Raw genomic sequence first — 21,843 nt, forward strand, 5'->3', positions numbered from 1 at the left:
CCAAATACATCAATAGAACAAGATATTGTAGGATAGACAATTGGTGCTTTCACAAAATATGGACACAATGAGAGAGTTATGATGAATAATCATCAGTCATGTGGATACAATGATTCAGTTGGTAAAGGCAAATAATACACAGCTAGTAAGTACGTCTGGTAAATTCAGAAAAAGACATCACTTGACCGTAATGCAGCCTTTAAAACCAGGAAAAGACTTCACACGCGTCGTATTGCGATATTACGATATCCAATATGTACGATTACTAGACGATATCTAGCCTCAAATATCTATATCTAGTTGATATATCTATATATTGCCCAGTCCTTATTCATAATAAAGTAAATTCTACAAAAACATGTCCTGTGTCTTGTAGAAATATTTCTATAATCTAGATGTGATATTCTCAGCATTCAAGTTTCTATTATATTGTGTGGCTCATTGCTGCGAGTTGTGTGTAGTCATTGTATTCCTTGTATAATGAATAGACTAGCACAGACGGGTTGGTTTAAAGCTTCGATAACAGTTTATTATAGTTTAAAAAATGTGATTGTATGATTAGTTAGTAGACTGTTTTTGTACCAGACACAGAAGTGAAACAACAGGATGGTGGTTAGGATGGTGTGTGTGCGTTCAGTCGAGGGGAAAAGGTTACGAGAAGGAAGAAGAGGAAGTGGAACCAGACAGAAGACTCACACTTGGCTGCAGTACATGAAGATAGCAACACACACACACACACACACACACACACACACACACACACACACACAAACACACACTTCTGCCTGGCAACCGAAGGATGTTGACACCACATCAAGAAGGATGAGAAGAGAGGGACAGTTAGATTAGGGGTTCACAATTCGACAGAGACTGAGTGGACCTGAACCCTGTATGCTTTTGTCCGAAGCTAGGGAAAACTTTGTCTCTGTGGTGGACCCACGTGTGTCTTGTATTTACTCAAATTGCTGAACTACTAAATTGATTGACTTAAAGTGATGGTTCGGAGTAATTTCACCCTATGGTCCTTTGCACCATGACCTCGAGCCAAACACCCCCCCAGAAGCTTTTTTCACCTGGGTCGAACATTGGGAGAGTTAGCGTTATCAGCTGAATAGCTTAGCGCAGGGGCTAATGGATCCAGGTTTGTATCTCGTAAGTTACCCCACTAATAATGCCCGAAATGATACCAAACTTCTACACTAGTACAAATAGGTTTGTAAGTACACCAGAAGTTTATGTAAATAACACTTGCCTGTTGAGTTCTGCTCTCTGCTGCTGTTGTTGCTGCTGTTGTTACCGGTAGTAAGAGCGCTTAGGGCCGTCTACAAATTACCACACCGAAAAGAGATACAACAAAAATATATATAAAAAATAATTTAATGATTAAATAAGGCAATGTCTCCAAACTTACCTCAATTATAACTTGTCTCCTGCTAGTTATACTACAGCACTTACTTTTAAAAAAAAAGTTAAATTATAAATATTTTGATTGTATCTCTTTCCGGTGTTGTAATTTGTAGACGGCCCTAAGCACTCGAGCAGAAGCCAGCAGGCAAGTGTTATTTACATAAACTTCTAGTGTACTTACAAACTTTCCAATCCATCGTTTTATGAGTACATAACCTATTTGTACTAGTTTAGCACCCCATTATTAGTGGGGTCATTTACGAGATACAAACCTTTTATCCCCTGCACTAAGCTATTCAGCTGATAACGCTAACTCTCCCAATGTTCGACCCAGGTGAAAAAAGCTTCTGGGGGGGTGTTTGGCTTGAGGTCGTGGTGCAAAGGACCCTAGGGTGAAATTACTCTGAACCATCACTTTAAATCTACTGTCTCTGTATGATCATTGAGTTCTGGTGTCAATACCCTTAGCAACAGCCGTGTGGGAACTGGATTGAGCAAAAGTTAATTGGAGTCATATCTTCTCTGGCCTTTCGGGCCTTGTCATTTTCTTGAAATTCCCAACAGTCTTTGTGTTGGAAACATTTCTACTGTTTTTAGCAGGAGTAAACTAAATTGATTTATTTGCAAAAACCCTTGACAAAACAGGCAGTGAATTTGTCCTGAAAGGAGGGGCCAAATTCACTCTTTGAGAAAAACATTCTTTCAGGCCTGAAGTGCTCTACAGGGCTTGGAGGTTTCAGTTGAGTGGCCAAGCCGTGCCAAATTGTCTAGATAAATATGGCTTTAGAAAGGGGACGCTGTGGTTTTCTTGGAATCCTAATGAAGCTGTCTTTTGTGTTTGTGTGCTGGCTGGAGCAGAGTCTGTGGCGCTTAAATGAGCATGTCGTGCTTCACAAAGTCTTAGAGAACAGACAGAGGAAAAGGCCTGGCAGTGTCCGACGGCTCGCCACAGGTGGCCGTCAGCTTTGGAAACCATGGACATGACAATGGACAAACCTTTGACTGACAAATCCGTGTCCTGAGAAAAAGACTTCATCGGTTACAGGGGTTGTCAAAGGTAGCCGATACACACGTTCTGCTTCTTCAGAAAGGTGCTATTACTATTGTTATCATTGTATTACGTTTCACTGGATAATTTGTGTCCCAGAGCGTACATGCTTTTTCAAATGGGTTTCAATTTTGCCAAGAACTCGATTCCAAAGGAAACAGAATACAAAACCTTTTAAAGTATGACTGGATTTTATTTCACACGCAACAATCTAGGGTCTAAGAAATTCGAAGTAAATAGTTTTGTGGTCTAATAATCTATTCTTGGGTGGCAAGCGACACTGAACAGATGTTTTTTTTTCTACCTTAACAACTGATTAAGCTTGTCGTCTCTTGTGCGGCCTCAAGTCCTTGTTCGGGAACATTCTTCCTCCCTGCAGGGGGTCTTGGTTATTTTTTTGCCAGAGAAGTTGAGAGAGGTGATGGCTGGTAAACACAGACCCAAGCAGAGTCCAAATTAGAGCAGTGAGCAGACCCTGCCAAAATCAAGGCCAAAGGGCTTTACATGTCAGCTTGTATAAAGCTCAGTTTCATTGGTTTAACAACTTGTCTTTGTCTCAGAACCAAGACAGCTGTTGGTAGATTAAGTGTAAGTGAAATAAATGAGCTGTGAAATGTCCAATAATATTAATTTGAGATTTATTCAGGTCATAATTACACATTGTCTTGAATTAAATATTGTCCCTAAAAATGTGCACAAACAACTGGCACGGGCAGTGCAAACAGTACAGCGGGTGGATAAATAAGCGTGCTTCGATACAGATCTTTTTCATTTTGTATTAGTACCACAGACCAATGAGAACGCAGGGTTTCAGACATGATGCTGTTTGGACCAACGTCAGACGATTCATCAGAGTATAGAGTATTAACAAATCTTTATATAAAAAGTCTTTGTAAAATAAAACACAGCCTTAGGATAAACATTACAGTGCATAAAAGACATGCAGTCAAATGAAATAAAGGATTGGAGTACTCTAGCATTGCTTTAAAGTACATCATCTCAGTGCTGTGACATGCCACAAATCATGAAGGTTTGCGAAATATTGGCAGTTTGGTCCAATAACAATGTAACCACTACACAAAGAATACAAAAAAATCAAGACATTTTATCCAGTATTGTGATAATTCCTTTTTTTTTCAGCAAAGACATGAGACCAGCCTCCGCTTTAAGCATCAAGCTGTCAAACAAACTTTAATAAGATCCCATGCCATCATTTTCTAAATATTGCTGATGTATGGATGGGCTGATAAAGCCTTGGCATGAAGTATTTAATTTTAAACTCAGTTAAAATATACCATAAAAGTTCATGTAGATAAACAGGGTGGGTCATTTAATATCCTGTCCTCCAGTTGGGATCTGTTGCTACTGTACACTCATGTAATGTTACACAAAAAAAAGTTAAACATGGTCAACATAAACAGCTATATAAAAACGGTATCTTTCACTAAATACATTCTGGCATGTATCTAACATTTGGAGCAAACAGATGGCAGAGCAGTAGAGGTTGCTTGGAGAAGAACTGCTGTCCAGCAGCTTCAGGACAATGTTTTCTGAATGCACATGTTAAAAAAATTGATCTTGCACAACCTCTAGATGTAGAACTGATTGTTCATGGATCACTAATTCAGCGGAGCACAGTTTTCTGCGAGATGTTGAAATAATTTGTGAGATATTCTGCAAGATATGCAACTTTTTCTAAAAAAGAAAAACTGGACTGTATTCCAAGTGTCTAGCTCTCACACCAAGTCAGCCAGTTCTTAGAGTTTGAGCATGAAAAAGACGTCACTGTTTTCAGGGTCTGGGGAGGACTGGGACTGTCTCGGGGAGGGGGTTTCTAGGGGGGTGAGCTGACCCAGCAAGTCCAGGCTGGTGCAGGGACTCTGGGCCACGCAACACGCGCCTTCGGGGTTCCCCCGCTCCTCAATGGGGCTAGCAATACTTCCGCTGCCGATGATACCAGTAAGGCTAAAGCTTGCACTTCTGCCCTGGGCCAGGCTCTGGAGCTTCTGCCTTTCCTGGGCCTTCTTGGCCCTGTTTGCAATGTAGCGCACCCTGCTTTGGCTCCTCGAGGAGGTCCTTCGCATCAGGGTCTCATCCACAAACTCCTCCTGTGACTCGTTCGGCCTGTTTTCCGGGGCAAAGTCGCTCGCAGTCAGGGGCTCCACATCAGTCAGCTTCCGTAGTTGCTCTGTGAGGTAGCTGGGCGACCGAGACTTCTGCGGGCTGCCCCTGCGGAGCTGCTCCCTGGTTGGCCTGACGATGAAGCTGCGGCTGATGCTGCGGTACTTGCTGTCAAAGTTACAGGAAATGTCGTCAGATGTCAGATCGCCAAGGCTTTTGGACATGGAGGCTGTAGCTGTTGGGGTTGTAGGCGCAGGGGAAGGCCTGCTGGCCGATGACTGCTTGAGCCCTTCCATGTAGAGCCGGCTCCAGGTATGCCTCCTCTGAGTCAGTCTGCTGGGTGAGTCCACAGCAACATCCTGGGGGGGCTGCAGGGGGCGGGGCTTAAGCTCATCTTTGTGGCACTCGCCTTCCTGAAGATTGGGGATCGACTTGCTCTTGCTGACTCGCAGCGCGTCGTAGGCGACTAATGCTGAGCGACGACAGTTGACCCAGTGGGGGTCGCAGGTGCCGCTGGCTGTGGGCAGGCTGCTGACGCTCTTCCTGGCCAGGTTAGGCAGGGACAGGTCAATGACGGTGTCGCTGGAAGAGATGCTCGAGGAGGAGGACATGCTGTCTCGGTGGCTGCTTGGCTCCAGCTTGCTCCAAAGGCGATCGTTCATGGTAGCGTCCGTGCAGACCTCTGGCACTGCCGACTGGGCCTGCCCAGATGAGGCTACAGCCACCAGAACGTGGCCCAAACTTTTTGTTCTTCTTACTGGTGCGTGCGATGGAAGATTGCTAAACAGTGCTCTCCTGGCCTGGCCTGTCTGAGCTGCAGGGACCGGCGGGGTTCCAGTGGATACTGGTGCAGCAGGAGGCTCCACTCTGGGCTCAGACCTTAACCCTGCTGCATAATTTTTCTTTTCCGACAGAGTTTCTTGGTTTTGCCTCTGGTTTGGTGTGTGCTCCATGAATGAATGAGTGCCTCTATTAGTCTGGGTGTCTTGACCACACTGCGATGGGACAGTGTTCTCAGCAGGGTTCGTCATAGGGAGTGACGTGGTTCTGGAGGCAGGAGGTTTCTTAGGGTTTCCGCTCACATTGATAGGACCGTATACCACCCCGTTTGAAGGAGCTTTCAATGGAGAGCTTGCATTTATTGCTGTGGATGGTGAGTGCAGTGGAGTAGATGAGAAGTGATTTGAAGACAGGCTGTTTTCTGGAGTGGAGACAGAACGGATGATGCGTGTGTTTCTGGCATTTTCAGAGTTAAGTGTAGAAGCTGGTCTCTGCACTGCGGAACAATCTGTGGAAAAACAGACAACAAAGAGCTGTCATTAATGTCCTTTATGGTTACGGAAAGCCTTCTGGCTGTAAAAATGATAACTGTACTGTATGTGCTTACAACATTCCAATTCATGTTCATTTTCTCTTCAAAAAAATCAGTTTAAAATGTGTTTTTTCACCTATAAGACTTCTTTTAAGTGATGTCATTGTGTTCCCAGATCTCAGCAATTTACAGGGAGAGTACAATGGTATTATTATGGAAAAAAAGGAACAATGTACAGGCCACAAGACAGTGACAAGTGATAAGATTCTATGCACAATACAAAGTTGTCATGACTTGTTTTCCTCTCGCCCACAGTGAGTGTCTGGAAATGCACCCCTGTCCAATGATCTGAACAGAGAAAGCTTACATGGTGCTCTCGACCCTTCCACTGATGTCATTTTGAGTCAGTGCAATTTCAAGAGTATGTGAAAATGGAGAAGAGTATGGATTTGAAACATCTGCCAACCCCCCACAGCTGTGACATATGGGAGACACATGAGAGAAGCAGGCTGGTGAGACACAGAGACTGATGGGTGAAGTGAAGGTGCACAGGATGTATTTAAAGCTTACATGCATTGAGCGGTTTACCTGGCTCTGGTCATCCCCTCAATTCTGCACTAGTAACAGAGAGAGCGTGCAAAAGGGACAAAGAGGAAAAAGGAGTTTAGCAAAACTGGAAAGAAGAGGGAGAATGGAGGCAAGGAAACAGCTTACAGGACAGAGAAAGAAGTTATCGCAAATTGATCTCCAAATCGACATGAGAACAAACATCACAGCATTTTATTTTACACCGAAAAGAAAGGCGACAGGTAAAGCTGCTAAGACAGAGGTTTATCGTATGACTTACTAACATGTACAGTATCTGTGCCGTCATCATATGACTAACAGATGTCAGCACACATCAGCTATTGTAACGAGGCCAGAAAACTGAAATTCAACTCCCTAAACATACTTGGTTATCCCCGCTAGATCCATTCTGATACTAAAAACACAGATGACCATCACGTGATAAACTGCGAGAGGCTGAAGGGGAGTGGGTTTGGGTAGAGCAGCTGGTGTTCAGCAGGAACTGGACTCCCTCTGAAATATGTCACGTGAAGGAGGAAGTGGGGTTTTCACCACAGATGTAGTGCCTTGTGACTTCCAGTGCTCAGCCAGTTGTTGTAGATCCTTTCCTCAAAATACTGTCCATGTCAACACTTATATAGAATGTAAACTGCTACACTTAAGGATGTCACGTTGCTGCATTATATTGATATTTATTTAGCTCCTCCATATAAATATATAAAGGAGACAACATATTAGAATACATTTTCAGTATAATGCAGCCCAATAATGCAGTGTATACCCTAACCGGTATCGGCTTTTATAAGTTTGAACTGTAATGTCACCATGAATATTTCTCACTGAGAATAAGAGTCAGTGTAAGAAAAAAAAAAAAAAGTATGACTTAATTTACAGAAGTAATATGTAATTTTAAGGCCTTATTTATTTATATATTTTTTTGTAAGTGTAAGCCAAAGAGGAGTTTACAGATAACCCTTGATAACTAGCATAATTTAGCTAACATAACACCTAACATACTGTCAAAGCTTTCCAGGTGGAGCTCACACTTTTGTCTATACACACACAGGCCCAGAACCAGACTTACGTTATTATTTGTCATTCATTCGGTTCACAGGTTGTACTGAATTATACAGCCTGTACCAAAGAGTTTGGAAAACTGTTGTACTGCTTGTGGTAGCCGGCTGCAGGGGGAAGTTTTCGGTAATTATGTTGCTTAAGACGATATGCATCAAAATAATTGGATTATATAATCAAAGTTGAAACTAATTCTATTATTGTCCAGGTTAAAAACTTACCACTTCCCTCGTCTGTCAAGCATGGGGGTAATATCAGAAACAGTATTTTAAAAAGGCATAGACAACAGCAAATGGAGGAGAAAATCAAAAATTAAAATCAACTGATTAAAAAAGGAATCGGTGATTACACACTACACTACACTACACTACAGCAGCTAGAATTGAACTCTAACTGATAATAATGAAAAGAAATGCCTGGGAGTTTAGATTTGTCCTCAAACTAGTGTGAACATTGGTTCGTCGGCCAGTATTCCGAAAACCCCAGAAAATGTCCCACTGGAACCGAAGAACATTAGTAGGGCGGACCGCTATCCCAAAAGCAAGAGCCCACTTTTTCGACGTGCCCATTGTTCCGGAAAATACACACTGGAGTAGTTGGAAGTCCAGTACTACTTTCTGTACTCCATTAACAGATCTGGGTCACACAGATAATACTCCTTAAGTCATTACAGATGTCTTTGTATGACTCCCAAAGAAAGACTTTTCATTTAGGCTGATAGGACCTTTAACAGCTCTTCTGGGAACAAAGTCAAATAAACTAAAGTAGGATGTGTAATTATGTTACTGTTTGACATCCCAAAACACCGCCAGTAAGCATGTCATTGCAATTCTTGCATTCAATGCAAATGCATTCATTAAATCAGAGTTGTGCGTTGTGAAATATGATACATTTTGACTGAATGTGGGGGGTTTGATCAGTGAATTCACATTTTTAATGAATAACGACAAGGAAAATTAAGTCTTCAACTGTGATTAGGTTACCTCTGTTGTCCTTTTCCCTGAACATCTTAGTGTATTTTGACGTGCTTCTTAAAAAGCAATTAGGTTGAATGGTGTAACGACGCTGTTGTTAAGGTTTGGCTAGAAAAAAACTTGTTTAGGGAAAGGTCACAGTTTGGGTTAAAATGATCACTCAAATTTCAATAATATATTAGGAGGAAAAAAACTCCAGGGAGAGGGAGTATTTTCGGAAAACCAGTGTAACGGGCTGTTGGACTAATGGGACTTCCGGTCCAATGGGACATTTTGTGGACTACTGGGAGTTCTGAATAATAGGCCGATGGACCAATGGCATGGCAACAAACTATCAGGGACACGTGGGATGACAAGGTGCATCTTACCTATAGGTACACTGGGATTTGTCTGACAGTAATAATCTTGTATGGGGGCTAACTGGAAGTCTACAGGACCTCTACAGCCACTACACAGCAGCTACCGGGTTTTTGCTAATGCTGCCTCACAATCATCTTACCAGCGAAGAACATGGGGGACTTATGGCGCAACTCTTCCATTTTCTGGGCAAAGAGGGCGTTCATCTCGCGCTGCAGGGTGCCTACAGCTCTCTTGCGGCTGTCGAGCACAGAACATGGAGGCAGCATCGGAGGCGACTCCAAGCTACTCAGACTGCCAAAGCTTTCACAGCTGCTACTGTCACTGAGTGACAGACCTTCGTTTGCATTGCCGTTTGTGAGCGTGGCAAAGGTTGAGCTGCATACAGCGCCATAGTTGGGGGTTGTTGTCTGCTGCCAACGGAGGTTGGTCCTGCAGTCTGGTGTGAAGCTGCGCGCTGGTTTTAAAGCGTTGAGGGAACGTCTTCGGGGAACGCTGCAGGATCGGGCGTTCCTCTGTGATGCGTCAGGCTGATGCCGGATGTGCTGGGCACCCAGAGTTTGCCTGGCTTTGGATCTAGGGAAGGGGATAGACTTGAGGAGAGCCTTGGGTGAACACTGAACCTGGGCCTCCGCGCATGACTCGGGGAGGGGAGGAGACTGCTGTGCCTCTGTCTGGGCAGCAAGGGACTGGGGTTTAGTTACAGGCTCTAGCTGATCTTGGCTCTTGGTCGAGGAGGCGGGGTTACTTCTCTCCTGTCTCTCCTCATCTGCTATTTCGGACTTGCATCCCTGCCTTTTATTCACCTGACCCTTTCTTTCAGCCTCTGGACTCTCCTTGGAGCCGATCACACATGTGATACAGTTTGACGACATCCCCACCCTGCCCGAGCTATTAAGTGCGACGCGGGCAAACACCCCTGGCCTCGCATCCAGTGGGTCATGAAAGCGGTGCCGACTGGCCCTTTTCAGAGGCTCAGTCGTGGGTCTTCTCTGAGCAAAATGAGGGCTCTTACCTTTACCCTCCTCAGGGTGAATAGCCCCATTAGTGTCAGGACGCTCCCAGGGGTCCTTGGCTTGGTGGGATGCCAGAGATCCGCTGTTGCGGCTTTGTGGTGGTGTGGGCTGGTTAGAGGTGGCGGCAGAGGCCTTGTCCCTGTCCTCGGACTCTCGTTCTTCACTAGCACCCTCTGAGCTGTAGTCTTTGGTGTCGACGGCGTTCTCTGGGAAGCCCTTCTTGATTTTGGGCTGGCCTTTGGTTGGTGCGCTGGCAGTGCGGCGCAGGAGGTGGGCACCGAACGGGTGCTTACGGCTGCGCTGCGCAGCAGCATGGCTGTCCAGGGAAGACTGCTTTGGGTTTCTGTGAAACAGCCCTTTTATACCGGTGGCTGCTCTGGCCTGACAAAAACACAACAAAACCTCATTGTCAAACACACAATGAATCTTAAACCAAAATGAATAAATTACAGAGAGGTCATACAAGAACAACGTTTGCCATAATGCATGTGGCACTAGTCCACACTGCATTATTGCAATTAAACATGTGCAGTTTTTGAACAGTGAGCATGCTTTCAAACCATTATCCATTTACCTAAGACATTTCCTGTAATAACACGTGAATGATCACTCATACTCTTTAATTAATGATCATTAAGCCGTAATCCATGCGGCCTAGCTTTGAATTCCACTTGGATTCAAAATGTTAGTCTGTCATTTTGAGCACCTTCTTATCTGTATACAGCAACTTTAGTCCCATTAGTAAATGATTAGTAAAGCAACACGTGCTTGAAGCTACCTGTCAAAGTTAAACACACAAAGAGCAGCCCATGCTCTGTTTGCCTCTACAACTAAATACAGTGACTACAATGACCACTGTGTCTAGGCATTGAAAATTCCCCATTGTGGTGCTGACAACTAGAACAGCAGTAATGGGTTAAATGTTACTAATTTTCACATAAAAAAACTAGGCCAACAGAATAATTAAGATGCTATAATCACATAGAATTTCTGAAAATAGTGGCTTTAAGATGAAGAAAAATCCAGATTCCTACTAACATTTTTTGTGCATAACAAATATAAAGAGGTGACTGAAAAAAGAATTAGCGGTATTAAAGCTGGCCTTCAAATTGTTTATTTGCTTCACTTTTTTTTTTGCTGTGCCTTTAGGTGCTGTATGGTAATGGTCAAACATCACGAAGACTGGGGCAAAAAGGATGACAGTGATGAGGACATTCAGACAATGACATCAGTGATTGTGAAACACACATTGACAGACAATCTTGTAAATGGCATTGGACCTTTAGTGGAACAAGGCATCGTATTATATTACCTACTATAATCTTTGCCATTACGTGTTATCAAAAGTGTCAAAACAATGTGAAAGAAGTAGATCCAAATAGTCTGACTGTTGAAGACCATTGTGGTGAATTGCTTACTCGAAAACGATCACCTTGAAAGCAACAGTAAGGACAAAAAGACAGATTACAAAGAAAAGTAGTATTTGGGGAAAAAAAAGGGAAATTTAGGCTAAACTGAACATAGAAATATTAAATCAGGAGAATCAGTATATTATGTACTGCTGCCTGAGGTGCCTTTGGCCTGCAAAACCTTTCACCTTAAAAACAGAAGCCCAACATTATGGGAAAAAGACTTGTCTATCCAAGATGGAAAGTTAGGTATTGTTGTTTTACCACTGTTCATCTAGTACTGAGATAAGTCAAGACATGTTTAGCCTAGCTTAGGTCAAAAACTGGAGGCAGGGTGTTCCAACATCCCCAATACATGTTCCAACAGCTCCAATGAATACTTTTACCAATGTTTACAGCAACCCATCCAATCGTTGCCAAGATATTTGATTCAGGTTTTATGTTTTGGACCAACATCCTGATGGGTCTCTATATGTAGAGCCACGCTGCTTGAGATAACATTTATATTCTGAGCTATTTCCTAAAAAGTTACCATCATCCAACCAGTGCTACATCTCCAGCTACAGTGGATGTTGGCAGGTATACTCAAGGGGCGTAGCTTAGCAACCTACAGTAGTATGCTTTAAGAATAAGAATTTGATTATAATGCAGCAAATGTTAGACACACACCATTATGCAATGAGCTAATGTAAAAATTACAAAAGAACTGGACTAAAAGCCTGTGGGTGCAGTTGCGATCTAAACCCATAATCTAAATTCGAATAATGCCTGGGGAGTCTACAGTGTGGGTAACACGGCAAATGCATATTTTCTAAAAGGTCAGACTGTTCCCTTCAACTTTAATGAGACAATGCCCTGATATGCTGAAATGCTATGATAAAAATAAAAAAATAAAAATGATGTACAGTATAGGAAATAAACAAAAAAAAGAATCTGACAATACACCACTGTCAAGAAAAATGTCTCTAGTACGCAGTGTTTTCCTAGGGAAGAGAAAAGAAGTAGCAGACAAAATGATTAAAAAACAAGGGAAGAGATAACTAGAATAAGACATGTCCTCAAAGGCACTGGAACTGAATACCCCTGCAGTGCAGCACACTGAAAAAAATCCAGAGGACAAAATGCTCTCAGCCAAAAAAAGACCAGAGAGTTACAAAGAGTCACTGCAGCCAGGCAGATTTCCTGACTCACATCCCCCTCTCCTCTATCCAACTCTTTGTAGGTTGATGACTTTGGATCTACTTGGGGGGCAGGGGCAGGGGACATTAATGAAAATGCAGGCAGATCAAGCCTTCATAACTCATGTGAGGCATGAGTTGCAGTTTTTTATGCTTGCATAGTTGGCTGACAAGAGGGGGCTGTATGTGTGTCTTTGTGTAGGGGGTGGGGTGGGGGTGGGGGGTTCATGCAAGATGCCGACTGGGTCTCACTACACCTGAGTTTTGAGTGGAAGCTTCAAGGCTCCTAAAAATGTTCTGCCTCTAAATGGAGCGTTTGGAAATAGAGGGGTCCACTGAAATCACAAACAGACACAGGAAGAGAGCGAAAATCAGAGAAGCGGGAGGATGAAAGAGAGAAAAAATGGCTGGGGTGGGGGGGAGGCAAGAGAGAAATCACAACAGGCGGCACACAGCAACAGCTGAGAAAGAGGAAGTTCAAAGTAAGGACAATGTGAAAAACAGAGCGGTCATTTATAGCATGGTTGGAGACAGCTGAGTGCATTGAAAATAAAGGGTCAACGGGAAATAAAATCAAAGTTTGTGTGGTGATAGCAGCAACTACATTATTCATGACCTAAGAGTAACATTTTGAGACAGATAAAACAGTAATAATACAAACAGTCAATACATCTGCTACAGCAACACTTTCTATTCCGCTGAGCAATGGTTTATGCTGAAATCTGTGCTGAGTCAGCGTTTCAGTTCATCCCAAAGGTGTTAGTGGAGCCTCTGTGCAGGCCACTCAAGTTTTTCAACACCAAAGTGGGAAAACTAATTCTGTATGAAGCTGGCATTGGTCGCAGGGACATACGAAAGGGACAAACACCAACTATTGACACAAAGTTAGTGAAACACATATATTTTCATATAACTCTATTAAACCATATATGCTGCAACTGGTGTTGGGTATTACCATGTGTGGGCTTTGTCTTGTATTGTGTTTTGATTGCGATTGTTCAATTTTGTGCGCACACCGCACATCAATTTCCCTTTGGGTTTAAAGTTAATGAACAACAATGTCTGGCCTTAATATTTCTTTTTTATTTCTTAGTTGTTTTTCAAGAATGTTGCCATAAAAGGCATAGGGCAGTCTTTTTTTTGCTGCTGACGGTAGTGTATTACAATCAAGTACCGAACACTGGCATCCGATTTGTACTGTAAATATTCTTTCAGTTTCAGTTTCTGACTTAAACATATAAACTTCCAATTTTACATTGAATTTAAAACTTTTGTACGGCTGGTTGCACTTAGACATTTAACAAGAACTTCTTCTGTCACAGGAAAATGATGTGTGGAAAAACACATGATTACCATCAGTCCTGCCCGTCCACTAATAGAAAGCCCTGCAGCCATCAGTGAACAAATCATACAGACCACATAGCAGATCATCTAGTTTTTGTTGCTTCCTGAACCATTTAGAATTATTTTTAGATACTTGATACAGTCCATGTTGTTTCCAAGCCTTCCTCTGATTGAGGATACCGGAACAGTGCTGACCATCTTTGCTTGAACATTTATTGACAATCTAAGCCATCAATGAATCCACCGGGCCGATACATCAGCCATTATTGGATACTTGCAGATATATTGTAATGCCAAAGATAAGTTTGAGGTAATTTAGAAACATTGTCTCCATTACAAAGGTTGTCCACCAGAGAGTACTGACAAGTTAATTTTTTACGCTGTAAAATGTCCCACTTACAAAACAGAACAAAACATTGCTGCAGCAAGTTTGGGGTTGATACCATTTGTTTCACAGATTTGGTGATAAATGTAATAGAGATGTTATTTTTACCGCTCAAAAATTAGCAAAAATGGTTAAAACTTCCTCCGAAATACCACATTAAGACACTAAGACATTGAGAAACATCCATGTTGTGATTTGGTATGAAAAACCGTTGACATTTGGAGATTTCTGTAAGAACTGCGTTTTTCCGTGATTGGATGGCAAGCACTTCTGTTTTGGAAACCACTCAGAAAACCCCCTTATTGTCAATATACCTAAGAAAGCTATACATGCTGAATGCCCTCAGTCTGTAGTTTGTGGTTGTAACATTTCATTAAGTTGTGATTATCCTACAACAGTGAGTTCAAGTTTCAAATGGTTACACTCTACAATGGCTACTATGGGGACTAACATAATTACACTTGAATACAAGGTGGTTCCTTCAATCCTTAAGAGTCTCAGTTTTCCAGTCGTACCCAATTTATGCAACTCCAAGACTGTTTAGGGACCCAAGTAAGCAGAAATATTCAAATATACCTTTTTAGAGTAGGTGGAAATTACATTTGTACTGCATGAGAAAGACTGCATGGTGTTTGCCCCAAACTGCATGGGATGAGCGTAAAGTGGGCATGTCTGTAAAGGGGAAAGTTGTGGTACCAATATAATCCATTGCCATTCAGATATGTTTGTGTGAGAGGTCAAGGGACCCCATTGAAAAGGGCCATGACAGTTTTTCCCTTTCCAAAATGTAGCCTAACTGTGGAGCGTACCATCCTTACATCTTCTAGTTTCATATAATACCAATTAGGGGTGCAACGATCTGATATTAAGATCGGATATCGGTCCTGATATTGACAAAATAGCTGGATCGGGGATCAGAAAAATGAACAGATCTACCAGCAGATCCAGTTTTGTTAGTTTTTTTCCCCTCTGTCGCAGGCGTGTTGCATGCTGGAAGAGTTGAGTGTACAAATAACTAAGAATTCAACACGTTACATCTATGTTATTTTCTCTTAGTTAGGAAAGTCTGGTGCCTTTAGTCTCTTCCACATGGTGGAAGGAAGGTATAAGGTGGAAGGTATACAGTGTATTATTAATTCAACAACGGTATCGGATCAGTACCGGGTATCGACAGATACACAAAGCCCAGGCATCGGTATCGGGACTGAAAAAGTCAGAACGGTGCATCCTTAATACCAATATCCTCATTCTGACTTTAAACCTGAGCCCTCTACAGCCTCGGAAAGACAAAATGTCGGCAGGGCCCGCCATCGTAACTTTAAGAGGTAACACATTTTTTACACGTTTTCAGGTAGCTTCCTCAGGGGTACCTACCTTACCAGTGATGTCATTCACAGCTACATGAACAAAGATTGAAGCCTCCTCCATACCTTCCAAGTACACATGGCGATAACCTACACACATGCAGAAACACACACACACATCAAATAGACCACAATATCAGTGAGTCAAACATAACAGAGCAGATAGAAAAGTTTACAGATAAATACATGTTGTATCAATCAGCAGTGAAACAAGCGTATTCTATTGTTGATGTTTAATCTCTATAACATAGACAACAAACAAGTTTCTAACAAGCAAGCCACTAGATAACAGGTAATCTTAATACTTTAAGGTATGGTGTCCCTCGAGGCTTGATACTAAGCCGAGTGCAGCAGTTTATACGCAGATGACCCTTAGCTCTCGGTTTCCATTAATCCTAATGAGACCTCCAACTGAAATCTGTAAAATGCTGCATGAATAACAACTTTCTCTGGAATGTAAATCAAAATCAAAATAATAATCTCTAGCTATACAAAAACATGACTCAATTAACTTAAAAATAAAAGCATTTGCCATCCAAAGAATGTTTTAGTTGCAAAAGTCGGAGTCTGTATGGATTGGACACTTGGCTGCTTGTAAAGCCTGTACATGCCACTGCCGTGTGGCTTCTCCTCTTAGTTCAGGCCAATAGTTCTCCAGTGTTTGAGCTACAAATAGAGACAGACATTGCCAGTGAGCTATTTTACTGCGTTTGATCGGTATGGGATTTGGTGGTCCCGGTAAAGATAAAGTTTTGTTGAGTCATTTAATATTGGGTATCTGACAATATGAGCCAAAGCTAATACTTCAACCTATATGACACAGCTGTATAGAGCATATTCAAGTTAATGTAACCTGTCCAATGATCTTGAGAATTGGATTAGGAAATCTTTAGTATGAATTATGCATTTGCTATGAAACATGTAAATTAATGAGCCTAACAGTACCGGACTCAGAACCATTTCTGATATTTGGCCAATGTAGCACTAATCATTTTTGAAATGAATCTATCAGATAAAGCTGCATCATTTAAATCATATTAAAGAATGGCAACAATGTTCCACACCTGTCTTTAAATCAACCTCCACCTCACCCTCTAACTTCTCACCGGAACATGAGAGACACAATGCAAAACGAAGGCTTTTAGAGGAGACATGGTCTGTGGAAGACAAGGGTGAGGTGGAGGGTAGCCATCACTTCCCTCTAAAAGCAGGTGCTTCACCCTGACTTACCTGGAACCATGCTGTTGAAGGAGATGGTGCGCTGGCCGATGAAGTCCTGGCCAATGGGGTCATGATCCCACACGAGGAAACGCACCAGGGCGAGCTCCGGCATGTGGACCGTGAACACCAGAGTCTCCTCCCACATCGGGTTGAACCCTGCGGGACCGTCCGGAGAGAGGCGGGGGGGAGGAGGGAATCGGGGCAGGGATGGGCAGAGGGAGGACAGAGGAAGAGCAAGAAAAATTAAGAGAGACGGCAGGACAAAGAGTGTCACAAAGAACAAGAAGAGAGGAGAAGTTAGGCAGATAAATACAGAGGGAGCGAATGAGTGATAGAGACAGAGGAGAGAGAGAGTGGACGGTCCAGGACAGTCAAAGAACAAGCTCAGCACTCATCAATTATTCAGTGTGTGTGTATGTGTGCAGACTGAGAGGTGCTGCCTGTGTATGTCTCTTCGTGCTGAGCTCATCAATTATAGATCTGAACCTATACAGAAAGCACACGCACGCACACGCACAAAAACACACACACACACACACACACACACACGTCACATTCAACCAATGCATTGCTCTAACCAGCACATACATACATTAATCATGTGTCAAAGGTAAACCACAACAAACCACAGCTCTCCTCATGCAAAAACCAGGACATGGCTCAGTTCACAGAAAGCAGTCAATAGTCTGCGAGAACAAGTATCTATAGCCAGCACTGGCCAGTGATTCCACGCAAATTCATAGATTTTGCTCTAAAATCCCACAGTTTAAAGAGTAACTTGACACTAGGCTGAGAAACAGAATAGTGCTGCCCTCTTGGGCTGAAAGGTTCAAGCCTGTTTAACCTCTGACTGAGAAATGTAAATACAGATTTTTTTCTGATAGCCAAAAGTTGAGATGCAGACTGGATGGTCTCACCTGGTTAGCAGGCCCTCACAACTTTTTAAGTGGGCATGAGAAATTAGATGATACATTATCTGTACAACATATACATGTATGGCTGCAAGGAGGAAGGGGCAATTTATGGCATCAGCTGCTGATGGAAGGAGAAAAATCTAAGATATAAAAAAGCCTGTTTATATCTCCCCCCCATCCTCGTCACTGTAACTCCTGCTGGTATCTGCACGTAGTCAGCACGTCTGAACATATCAGCCCTCATTCACTTTTATTCTTGTACAGTATAAAACACATTCCAACCACTTAAAAATTGTTCCATAAATAGCTTGGTTTTGGGTGGATAATGTAATTATGTTGACTGGATTGTAGCCTGATTAAGGTAAAACTCTATTATGAAAAACCTGGGTTACATGGCTGGCCCACCAGAGAAATCTTACTGCTTTCACTTTTAGTTGAGTCATGCATTGGCTGGTATTATGGAAGCATCCCTAAAGCACACCAGCCTTGGGTCAACACTAGATTAATGTAGACTTGCAAGCAAAAAGTATTTGTCATGAACATAATAAATGAAATAAATTGTTTATTTTCTCTGCATTAGGGATTTATTTACTATGACTAAATCACTACAGGGCATTTTTATGGCAACAGGCAGACTAGATCACAAAGTATCTGACGTTTATGAAGACAGTGAGCCGGAGTAATTCACCTCTCCATCAACTCACCGTTATCGTCCACCACTCTGGTCTGCTCCTTGCAGCAGTCCACTGGCAGGCCGATAATCTCCACCTCCACGAAGGGATCAATGATCTGACAGAAAGACGTTACACAGCATTAAGTTATCGCCTTGTACTAACCACTTACTCCAAGACCTTCAATGACCACAATATATCCCGGTGGTTTGGCAGTTTTTAAACTGTGAAACAATCTGATCCCCATTCAGTGAAGGTGTGAACTTGACACACTGCTATGTTCCTTCACAAAGCCCTTTGTAAAAGCCCACTTTATTGCTTTCCCTAGAGAATGTATTAAAAGAAAATCCCCCTGATTTATCATTGCACTCCTAAGGTAGTCCAGCACAGGCAAGCAGACATCTGGTCCTGCAGCCAAACAAAGGTGCTGGTCACAGACCCGCCCGCCTCACTGAGGGTAGAAGCGGTGAAGGCGCTGGATTGGGGGTGGGGGGTGATTGCATATCTGTATATATGTAAGAGTTTGTGTGTATGTAGGCCTGAGTAGTCAAGCTACGTCTGGCCCCCGTAATCTGGTTTTCTCAGTCCGCACGATTGTCATTGCGATGCACAGCAGGTTGCCATGGAGTCAGCCTTGAAACAGGACCCATTCCGAGTCACTTTTTTGTCTCTTTTTCATAAAACCGCAGTTTTGGCAAGTTTGCGCAATTTCATCGCATAAAATTACATAAATATCCCGCATATTCCATCGCATTTTTTAAGAAAACGTGTCGCATAATGACAGGTGCGGGTGCGATGCCACATGGGTGGCAGTGAAGGTCAGGGGCCTCGACGGACCAGACCCGGGCGGCAGACGCTGGCTCTGGGGACGTGGAACGTCACCTCTCTGTGGGGAAGGAGCCGGAACTGGTGCGGGAGGTGAGCGCTACGGTTAGATCTGGTGGGGCTTACCTCACGCACAGTCTCGGTTCTGGAACCATACTCCTGGATAGGGGTTGGACTCTTTTCTTCTCCGGAGTTGCCCAGGGTGTGAGGCGCCGGGCGGGTGTGGGGATACTCACAAGCCCCGGCTGGCGCGCTGTGTTGGAGTTTACCCGGTGGACGAGAGGGTCGCCTCCCCACGCCTGCGGGTTGTGGGGGAAAACTCTGACTGTTGTTTGTGCATATGCACCAAACAGGAGTTCGGAGTATTCGGCCTTCTTGGAGACCTTGACTGGAGTCCTGCATGGGGCTCCAGTGGGGGACTCCATTGTTTCTGCAATGATGGAGACACCTGGAGAGGCGTGATTGGGAGGGGCCTCCTGATCTAAACCAGAGTGGTTGTTTGTTGTTGGACTTCTGTGCTAGTCATGGATTGTCTATAACGAACACCATGGCAGGGATGCTCATAAGTGTACCTGGAGAGACACCTCAATGAGGTTTCATCTGATTGAGGCCGTATGTTTTTTGGACACTCGGGGGAGGGGCAGAGCTGTCAACCGATCACCATCTGGTGGTGAGTTGGGTCAGGGGGTGGGGAAGACTCTGGACAGACCTGGTAAGCCCAAACGTGTAGTGCGGGTTGTTGGGTTGTCTGGAGGAGGCCCCTGTCAGACTTTCAACTCACACCTCATGGATTGTCTATGCATCCCTGTGGAGGCTGGGGGCATTGAACCAGTGGACAATGTTCAAAGTTTCCATTGCTGATGCTGTGGTCTTAGGATCTTAGGTGCCTGGTACCCAGAGTGGTGGACACCAGTGGTCAAAGCTCCGACTGAAGAAGGGGAGGGATATGTTATTGGAGGAAGACATGGGGGAAGGGCTGGCCTCTTGAAAGAGGCAAAGCTGCGGGTGTGGGAGAAGTTTGGAGAAGACATGGAAAGGTTTCTGGCACCAAAGTGTTTCTGGAAAACTGTTCGCCACCTCAGGAGGGGGAAGCGGGGAACCATCAAGCTGTGTACAGTAAGGATGGGACACTGTTGACCTCCACTGAGGAGGTAATAGGGGCGGTGGAGGGAGCACTTTGAGGAACTCCTGAATCCGACTAATCGCCCTCTATGTTAGAGGCAGAGCTGGAGGATAACGGGGATTGTCGTCGATTTCCCAGGCGGAAGTCACTGATGTAGTCAAACAACTACACAGTGGCAAAGCCCCGGGGATTGATGAGATCCGTCCAGAAATGCTCAAGGCTCTGGGTGTGGAGGGGTTGTCCTGGTTGACACGCCTCTTCAACATTGCGTGGAAGTCTGGGGACGGTGCCAAAGGAGTGGCAGACTGGGGTGGTGGTTCCTCTTTTAAAAAGGGGGACCAGAGGGTGTGTGCCAATTATAGGGGTATCACACTTCTCAGCCTCCCTGGTAAAGTCTACTCCAAGGTGCTGGAAAGGAGGGTTCGGCCGATAGTCGAACCTCGGGTTGAGGAGGAACAATGCGGATTCCGTCCTGGTCGTGGAACAACGGACCAGCTCTTCACTCTCGCAAGGATCCTGGAGGGAGCCTGGGAGTATGCCCAACCGGGTCTACATGTGTTTTGTGGATTTGGAGAAGGCGTATGACCGGGTCCCCGGGAGATACTGTGGGAGGTGCTGCGGGAGTATGGGGTGAGGGGTCTCTACTCAGGGCCATCCAATCTCTGTATGACCAAAGTGAGAGCTGTGTCCGGGTTCTCGGTAGTAAGTCGGACTCGTTTCAGGTGAGGGTTGGCCTCCGCCAGGGCTGCGCTTTGTCACCAATCCTGTTTGTAATATTTATGGACAGGATATCGAGGCGTAGTCGGGGTGGGGAGGGGTTGCAGTTTGGTGGGCTGGGGATCTCATCGCTGCTCTTTGCAGATGATGTGGTCCTGATGGCATCATCGGCCTGCGACCTTCAGCACTCACTGGATCGGTTCGCAACCGAGTGTGAAGCGGTTGGGATGAGGATCAGCACCTCTAAATCGGAGGCCATGGTTCTCAGCAGGAAACCGATGGAATGCCTTCTCCAGGTAGGGAATGAGTCCTTACCCCAAGTGAAGGAGTTCAAGTACCTTGGGGTTTTGTTCGCGAGTGAGGGGACAATGGGGCGGGAGATTGGTCGGAGAATCGGCGCAGCGGGTGCGGTATTGCATTCAATCTATCGCACCGTTGTGGACGAAAAAAGAGAGCTGAGCCAGAAGGCAAAGCTCTCGATCTACCGGTCAGTTTTCGTTCCTACCCTCACCTATGGTCATGAAGGCTGGGTCATGACCGAAAGAGCGAGATCCAGGGTACAAGCGGCGAAATGGGTTTCCTCAGGAGGGTGGCTGGCGTCTCCCTTAGAGATAGGGTGAGAAGCTCAGTCATCCGTGAGGAGCTCGGAGTAGAGCCGCTGCTCCTTTGCGTCGAAAGGAGCCAGTTGAGGTGGTTCGGGCATCTGGTAAGGATGCCCCCTGGGCGCCTCCCTAGGGAGGTGTTCCAGGCACGTCCAGCTGGGAGGAGGCCTCGGGGAAGACCCAGGACTAGGTGGAGGGATTATATCTCCAACCT

General features: G+C 44.3%; 1 protein-coding gene across 1 annotated transcript in view; it reads right to left on the bottom strand.

Annotated features, from left to right (window-relative positions):
• Nucleotides 1-3,076: 3,076 nt before the first annotated feature.
• The window catches only part of plch2a (phospholipase C, eta 2a), an 84,754-nt gene continuing 65,987 nt past the window's right edge, over nucleotides 3,077-21,843 (bottom strand). The window contains exons 18-22 of the mRNA XM_028582767.1: nucleotides 18,396-18,480; nucleotides 16,787-16,933; nucleotides 15,567-15,646; nucleotides 9,876-10,257; nucleotides 3,077-5,864 (exon numbers count right to left, since the gene is read on the bottom strand). Coding sequence (XP_028438568.1) covers nucleotides 4,213-5,864; nucleotides 9,876-10,257; nucleotides 15,567-15,646; nucleotides 16,787-16,933; nucleotides 18,396-18,480 — 2,346 coding nt within the window. The 3' untranslated portion in view covers nucleotides 3,077-4,212. The remainder of the gene's footprint in view (nucleotides 5,865-9,875; nucleotides 10,258-15,566; nucleotides 15,647-16,786; nucleotides 16,934-18,395; nucleotides 18,481-21,843) is intronic.

This window comes from Perca flavescens, chromosome 7 (assembly GCF_004354835.1).
Source record: "Perca flavescens isolate YP-PL-M2 chromosome 7, PFLA_1.0, whole genome shotgun sequence".
NCBI lineage: Eukaryota > Metazoa > Chordata > Actinopteri > Perciformes > Percidae > Perca > Perca flavescens.